The sequence below is a fragment of the Hordeum vulgare genome, chromosome 2H (assembly GCF_904849725.1).
Source record: "Hordeum vulgare subsp. vulgare chromosome 2H, MorexV3_pseudomolecules_assembly, whole genome shotgun sequence".
Classification (NCBI taxonomy): domain Eukaryota; kingdom Viridiplantae; phylum Streptophyta; class Magnoliopsida; order Poales; family Poaceae; genus Hordeum; species Hordeum vulgare.
Window position 1 is genome coordinate 51,830,118 of NC_058519.1, and position 8,428 is coordinate 51,838,545.

At 49.0% G+C, this 8,428-nt stretch overlaps 1 protein-coding gene across 1 annotated transcript; it reads right to left on the minus strand.

The window, feature by feature from the left end:
- Positions 1–6,780: 6,780 nt before the first annotated feature.
- On the minus strand, positions 6,781–8,110 carry LOC123429518 (momilactone A synthase-like). Its single transcript, XM_045113545.1, has 2 exons — positions 7,947–8,110; positions 6,781–7,851 (listed from the first exon to the last, which is right to left on the minus strand). The coding sequence occupies exons 1-2, from the start codon at positions 8,093–8,095 to the stop codon at positions 6,960–6,962; spliced, it is 1,041 nt and encodes a 346-aa protein (XP_044969480.1). The 5' UTR covers positions 8,096–8,110; the 3' UTR covers positions 6,781–6,959.
- Between the last annotated feature and the right edge of the window lie 318 nt (positions 8,111–8,428).

The window sequence follows — 8,428 nt, forward strand, 5'->3', positions numbered from 1 at the left end:
TAATTATACACCTGCACATTTTGTAAATCTTCTCTTAATATACTGAAGCAGCCCTACTACCTGCCATCTTACAAAAAAAAAAAGGTGTAACCACACCGAATGAAGATTATGAGGGCATTGGCTGACGAGTTGACCGCTTGATCACCAAAAATCCCCTGTGTTGCAAGAATTGACAACAAAAACATGTTTCATATATACCCTCATGCATAAGAAAGAATACGTATGCTCATTACTTCGAAGCGATCAATTTCCTGATCCCCAGTTCTTATTGAGACCTATGTGGAAAAATGAATCTGAAAAGGAATAAAAAGAGCACATCGAATTGTGAGGCAGCTGCTCCGCCGTGAACCTGTGCTGGCTTGAGCCCATGTCCTCCATCAGGGGCCGCTTGCGTTCGTCTCGCCCGTCGCCTAGGGCTCCCAAATCCATGTCTTGCACCCAGGTCCTCCCGCAACCATGCCGCAGCGCGTCGCACCGTTGTCCCTCGTGCACCTACAGAAGCGACTCACCAAACACAAAACTTATATCTCAGACCAAAAACACACTTGAGATCACCACACATGATGAGGCAGAGAACGGCGCAGTGGCGCTGCTAGAGTTGACCGCCGAATGGACCCAACCATGGATTCTGATGGCGCCCATCTGTGTGGCATTCCAGTGAGCATGCTGCACTCACACACTACGAAGCGCATATTTCTCCTCCTCGACCTCCCGATACTGCCTCCAGGCTCCAACCCTCCACCACCGCAACTCGTGTACCTCTCCTCTACCTCATCAACCTCCGTCGGAGCTTGGACCACCCCGGCCTCCCTCCCCATCGTGACATTGGGCTGCAGCCGGTCATACCACCATGGTTGCATCGTGGGCACGACGGACACAAGCATGGCGGAAGGTCTGTTGGTGGGGTAGCGCAAAAGTGATATGTAGGAGAGAGGAGACGTAACTTAGTTTCTGCACCAAATATAGAACAACACCGAGTCAGGGAAACACAACAACAACAAAATTTAAGGTTGTTAAGGTGCAGTAAAATGCACAATATTGCACTGCACAGTTCCATTGTTACGTCAATGAATTTTAGAAATCCATAACCATAGGAACACATGTGATCAACCTTTGACCAGAGTCATGCTTGGAAATGAAGGAAACATAAAGCCTTGAATATTGTTGGCTACACCAAGGATCGTTTGTGAAGATGTGCCATGGTCAATATATGAATCCATAGTCCACACTTTTCCTTACGATCCTAAGCCTGAAACGGACAAAATAAGGAATACATGGACCACACTTCTACATCAGTTTTTGAAGAAGACCAACTGGAGCTTGTGCTTAGTTTTCTTTGATTGCTAAAGTAACAGAACAAATAAAACAAATACAAGACAAGAAAATAAAATATATACCCAATATTGCACTTCTTTACCGTATATTGAGGTGCTAGAGATTACACTAAAATATGTCCAACAAAATACCATAGAGAAAGCTTGCTCAAAATAAATAGTATGACAAAAAAGAGCACTTCGACGCTGGCTGATTCATCCCCAGCATTGCTAGTCGGTAATGGATGTCCCCAACGGTGACCGCATTACAATATTGCCTAATGCATTCAGATATTGCCTGCCCCGTCCCAAAGAGATTGTGCCTATATTATATCTATCTATATTTTGCCTGCATCCTGCTGTGTTGCACTAATTATCTCTCAGAGTGTTGCCTACATCCCTGAAAGTGTTTTGCATCATCATGAACCAAACACTCGCTTACATCATCTACTACGAGAGTATAAAAATGCCGACATCACTCGGAAGTGTTGCATCTACATCCATGCATACTTGCCTACATCAGCGGGGTGTTGTTGGTTAACTGAATTTGCCCCTTGCTCGTGAAAAGCGGTATTGCTTGGGCCACAAAAAACCTATCGTGAAGACACAATTGTAAGTTGTTGGCCACCCTCCCCCATCCCCGTTCACCTGACAAAAATTCAGAGAGGATGGAGAGCACGAGACTGACTTGTCATGTCATAGATCTAGTAGATCGCCACATAGTTGTCCTGCCACCGTATCATGTCGCCGATAGTCCCCATCACTTCTCGCTTTCTTTTCTTTGCCACCGGATCTAATGAGTGTCAATCAGCCAGCCTAACAAACATTTTATTATTGCACAATCAATCAATGAAAAATAAAGATTGTAAAGAGGAAAGATAGCAAATTTATATGCATTTTTTGGGGAAAGAAGTAAAGCAGTTGGAGCTGAAGGCATACACAAACCAACGACGGAGCTACTCCTCCTCTTGTTGAGGGAAGAGGGCGAAGAATGCATATCCAGAGGTTGGACCAGCCATGGTCGGCCCCTCCTGCCTCTTCCTACTCACTCCATCCTCTCATCCACCTCCGTACGGAAATGGACTAGACCCGGAAGGAGCAGGAGACCCCTCCCAGCCATAGGGCTTGGGGAGCGCCATAAGCATCTCCTGGCCGATCTCAGGATGTGTACATGAGTACATAGTACTGTAAAAGGGAGAAGTTGGACTATGTATTATCATCATCGAAGAGCAGAACTAAAATAAACCTAAACTATCACCCTCTCCTTCTCTCTTTCCGGATGAATGAACATAACATGCTAGTATATCTGTATCTCTTATCATGGCTTTGCGTGCGAAATAAACAAATATAACCAAATTTGCTGCTATATATTTTTATATTTCTGTCAATTTTGTTTGGATTCTTAGTTCAAAATCTGAACATGTAGCTAAAAAAAGAACATCTGAAGCATACAAATCCAAGGTGTGCACTGAATGTTGATGCACAAACCGCGGGCGGTAAGACATGAAGGTTAGATAACCAGGTTCTTAACAAGATTTATGCATTGGTTTAGCACTACCACTCCCGCATTGACGCAGTTCGTATGTTAGAAACAGGGTCAGAGGGATGCGTGTCGGATAAAAGACCTTAGTTTCTTTTGCTCCTCTCCATGGTTGGGCATCATCCTCCTCTCGTCCCCTGCATCCACCAACAAAATAGAGCAAACAGGTGAGGCGTGGGTGGGAAACCACATCCACGGCTGCCGAAAAGAACCAAACAGAGAGCGGTAAGAGGGGAACGGGGGCACCTTGAACTTGAGTAGCCGGACGACAACGACGTGGAGGTCGAGGTTCAGGTGTAAGAAGCCCTCGACGGCGGCCACCTTGGTGGTTGGGTGTGCCCCTCCTGCTGCTCCTCCTCCTCGAGCAGGACAAGGCCGGCGGCTCCAGCGCGAGAAGAAGGCCATGCTCCTGTATCCCGCGCCCTCGTCGCCGGCGCTCGGCCTGACCGTGACATAGGCGACGCGCTACAAAAGCATAGGAGCAGAAACCTTAGCCGCGGGCGAGGGTGGAGGCCGCGAGTGGTGATACTGGTCGGCGGAGTGGAAGGCGCGCAGTGAGGAGCAGGGCCGTCTTCAGGAATTCGGAGGCCCCGGACAAAATACGATGGAACCCTAATTTTTTAGAAATTGTATAACCAAAGAACTATCCAAGAAATTACCAACAATCAGTGGCCGAGTCAGCGAGCAACTTCGAACAAGCAACAAGTCCCGGGCATAGTAGAGGCAAGGCCCACCGCCCAATGGCAGCAATCTGACTCTGACGGCTGGGGCGGTCAGGCGGAGGCCTGGGAGCACTACCGCTGCCGGTAACAATGTTGCGGCACTTCCATAGAGCAGCTAGGAGGTGGGACGGGACTAGAGGAGATTAGCGGCCGGTGACGGACGGCACGAGCGTGTGTGGCGCAGGTGGACTTGGACACAGAACTAAGGCGGTCTTCGTTCGATTTTCTCTTCGAACGGGGCCCCATGAATTTGGGGGCCCTGTGCAGTCGGCCAACTTGGCCGCCCTCATCGACGGGGCTGGTGAGGAAAGGAAACGGGTGTGCTGCGCGCAGTTGGGAGTCACCGGAATCCGCGGGCGTGGGTGGCAGCGACGGCGGTTAGGGGTCGTGGGGCAGAGAGAGGAGGGCTCGCAAGAGAAATGGTCGTGGGGGATTAGCCTGTGGTGGGTGGGAGACGAGGTCACCGGGGGTGGAAGCGCAGGGGCTGGGTGGCGCAGGGGCCGGCGGGGCTGGGCGGTGTGGTTGGCGGCGCACGGGGCGGCAGGCCTAGGCGGCGCAGGAACTGGCGGGGCTGCAGCGGGTGGAGGGGCTAGGCGAATGTGAGGGACGCGAGCGGTTGGCAGGACGAAGACGTGCGTGATGCTCCGATACAGTGGGTTAGCTTTTCGTTAATGAAGGCAATTTCGTTAACAACATATCTAAACCCTTGATGTTGCAATTAAACGGATCAGATTTGTAGTTGGATCTGCCTCCTCTTCCTTTTTTAGTGGTAGTAGATGTGCAATCTCCGAATATACTGTGGTCTAGGCAACAGGTTGGCTCCCTCTTTTGGAAGAGTACAACATGTGCTTTTAACGCTGCTGAAACCTTTTATTCTTGGAAAGTTAGGAGAGGAGATAATATTAGTTTCTCGCATGACATTTGGGCTGGAGATTGTTCCCTGAAGGTCAAATTTTGGAACCTGTTCGATATTTGCAACCAACCAAAGTGCTCGGTGTCCTAGGTGTCGGACGGGGCAGCACTTAAACTAAAGTATATGCGGTGTGTTGATCAGAGGGGTATGACGAGTTGGTTACAACTCATTAATCATCTGTTAAAATCCCCCCTGTCTGATATACAAGACACACTCATTTGGTTGCTAGAGTCCAATTGAAAATTCTCTGTGAAATCATTCTGTAACAGCATTAATTTTGGAGGTGTGGTTTCCTCAATTGGGGATGCGCATTGGAAAATAATGTGTCCACAAAACATACTTGCCTTCTTATGGTTGTGTGTGTGTACAACAAGGCTCTAACCAAGGATAACTTAGCAAAAAGAAGACAAGTGGATGATTTATCATGTTTGTTTTGTAGTGAAGCTGGATCTATTCAACATCTCTTCTTTGACTGTATTAATACTAGTTCCATTTGGTTGCTGGTATGTGCGTTCTTTCATGTATGAAGAATTAGGTGCTTTGCTGATGTGTGCACTTTGTGGAATCTTTATAAGAGTATGTAAACTTGTGCTTAACCTAGTGACTGATGCCTTCTTGTGGAGTATATGGAGACTAAGAAATGAATTTTGTTTCCAAGGGCGCACGTGGAGAGGACTGGGGTGCGGTCTTGCCAAGCTAAAAGGGGTCTTGCAACGTTGGATGGTGCTCTGCGACGATGTATAGGCGGACATCCCGCGGTGCTTCATCCTTCTGTTGGACAAACATCAAGGGGAGCTTATGTGGATTGCCTCGATCTGAGCCTCTGATGATTTTCCTGTCTTAGACTTTGATGTTGTAATAAAATGCACTAGTATCCTCTGTTTGACAAGATGTTGCCAGGTTTGGTTTGGATGTCTTGTTAGGTTTGATCCAGACAATTCCTCGAATGGTTTGTTTGTATCTAGTTGGTCGTAAAATGGGGCAGGGGGAAGACCCCTTTCTTTAAAAAAAATACTAATTATGTTATAACTGAACAATTATTTCTAGCAAGCATTATAGAGCGAACTACCTATTTTTTCGAAAAGGCAGATGGACCCCAGCATCTGTATCATATATGAACACAATCATTTTATTGCAAAGTATATGTAGTCATACAAGTTAACAGAAGGAGTGAAAAACTGGGAGCTCAGCTCCATATGGGGTTACATCAGCTAAAATGGGAATTACGTGCAAGCAATGCAACTCATGTCTTTCAAATGTCAATGTTAGGTTGACATCCCAACTTATTGAATATAGTCTGATATACCGTCTTCTACTGAATGCACATAGAGACACAGAACTGCACGTCTTCATAGGGTGTAGCAAGCACCACATACTGGATCCGGTGAATAGACAGAAAGATAACATGTGGATGTGAACCCCTTGCACGTGGTTGAGTTTCTTTCTTTTTCATATCGTGTGCACACGCTGACACATTCACGCATGTATGTCTTACATCAATACATGCATGCCTGTTTTATTTCGCCCCTCCTCTCTAACTCAATCACTTTTTATTTTCTTTTTACAATTTAGATGGTTCATATCTTTAAACCCAAAATTGTGTTTCTGACACTTTTTATATATTTGAACTCCTAGCACCAAGGCCTTTAGAACAAGACCAGTCTTGAATGCATTTGAAATACATTTTTAGTTGAATCATTGAAGAACTTTCTGAACGATGGATATGCACTTTGTTAGAAATATGAAAAAACTTTGTCACAAAATTTATCGGAAACCGAAGAACTTTACTAACGACAACCGGGCTACTCTCATCTACTCCTGCTATTTCCGCATGGGGTCAAAGTCGAAGCATGCATATGTACTCGGCATGACAGTTCGTTGTTTCAATTCTATAACAAAAAAACGCACGAGACTGGATTTTGCAGGAACCTCACGCGCATCTGATAATGTTTCATGTTTCAAAATTTCAGATTTTTTAGATTATATTTGCTCCCATTTTTTTAATTTTTTTCTAACTCGGTTGTAGTATATCCGAGAGTAGCCATTAAATCATCTCCAACAACCGTCTAAAAAATGATCCGCGTGTTAAAAGATTTATTTTTTGAACGCCGGACAACTCTAACAGAGAATGTAAAATTGTGTGTATGCTAAAAGTTTTAGACACACGCTGAAAAACACCATCGCACGCAGCATATTTGGGGTCGGGATCGCGCGCGCTTTGTAATTTACACTGCTTGCTTTTTTGAACATGCGCTTTTTAACATCTGTTAAAATAATGTTGGTTCCGATGCATTAAAAATGACGCATTATAATTTTTATTGATAGCGAAATTTTTATGCAGCCGTTGTAGATGCTCTTGCTTTCGAAAAACGCTCAAGCTCAAGCTCAAGCTCGCTTCGTTTTACAGCTCGAGCTCGATGGTTCTGGTGCAATACAACGCCAATTAATTTATTTCAAGTGCTCGCTTCGTTTCACAGCGCCGGCGCCGGCGGCATGTTGGGCGCCTTCCCCACGGTGAACCCGCCGTCGACGACGAGGTTGTGCCCGTTGACGTACTTGGCCTCGTCGGACGCCAGGTAGAGCGCCGCCCTCGCGATGTCGTCCGGCTCCAGCACTGCGCCCTCCATCTCGTTGATGTCCTCCTCCACGATCCGGCGGTGCTCCTCGGCGCTGGCCTTCGGGTACCACTGCTCCAGGATACGCATCACCAGCGGCGTCGGGATGTAGTTGGGCGAGATGGCGTTGACGCGCACGCCGGAGCGCGCCATCTCCCCGGCCACGGCGCGCACGACCCCCAACACCGCCGCCTTTGACACGCTGTACGGGTGCGGCGTCACGCTGCCCAGCACGCCGGCGACGCTGGCCATGCAGATGATGCTGCCGCTGCGGCGCGGCGCCATGACGCGGGCCGCGTGCTTCACCCCCGCCAGCACACCCCGGGCGTTGATGGCCATGACGGCGTCGAAGTCGGCGAGGTCGAGGTCGCTCAGCCGGGGACGCGCCAGGGAGCCCATGATGCCGGCGTTGTTGAGCATGATGTCCAGCTTGCCGTGGCGGGCCACGGCGAGGTCCACCGCCGCGGCGACCTGCGCCTCGTCGGTCACGTCGCAGCGCGCGTAGCATGCCGCGTTCGGGCCAAGCTCGGCCGCCACGGCGCGGCCCAGGTCGTCCTGGACGTCGGCGAGGATGACCTTGGCGCCGTTCCTGACGAACTCGGCCGCCGTCGCCTTGCCGATGCCGCTTGCCCCGCCGGTGATGACGGCCACCTTCCCAGCCAACCTCTGGGAGCTGGTGATCACGGTGGAGTAGCCGCAGTGTCCGACGAAGCCAGCGCCAGCCACCGCTGCCCGGCGGATCTCCCCCCTGCAACACACACCAAGATTAGCACGCACGCACGCACATGCAGGGCGTCGGTAGATTTGATCAATGTCCTCTTCCGAATCCAACCGCAACATTACCTGACGACGACCTGCATCGCTCGGATCATCTCTGTGGATCTTGGCTGTGTGTGAAGAGCGAAGTGTGACTTGGCGAGGCGAGGAAGACGACAGAGCAGCGGCCGACATTTATCAAGACGACGTCCCGCCACGTACGTCCCGCTCGCCATGCGTCACTGCATTTAGCCATGTGGGCTGTCACGGAGTAGCATGTTGCGACCATGCGGACAAACGACATTGCCAACCCCTACCGCGGCCCTACCCTGGACTCTTTCACAGATTAGGAACTCCGTGAATGCACCGGAAAGATGCCGTCAGTTCAGCCGCGCATGCTTTCCGTCCGTTGGTGTAGCGTGCATCTACCCAAGCATGCAAAGACAGGACCTGGCCATGCCCCGCTGTAGGTTCAAGTGAAATATTTTGGGTCTGTGTACTGTAGCATAGTGTAGCTTGCTGTAGATTACAGTTGCTTAAACAAAGGGCTGGGGAATGATTTTATAATT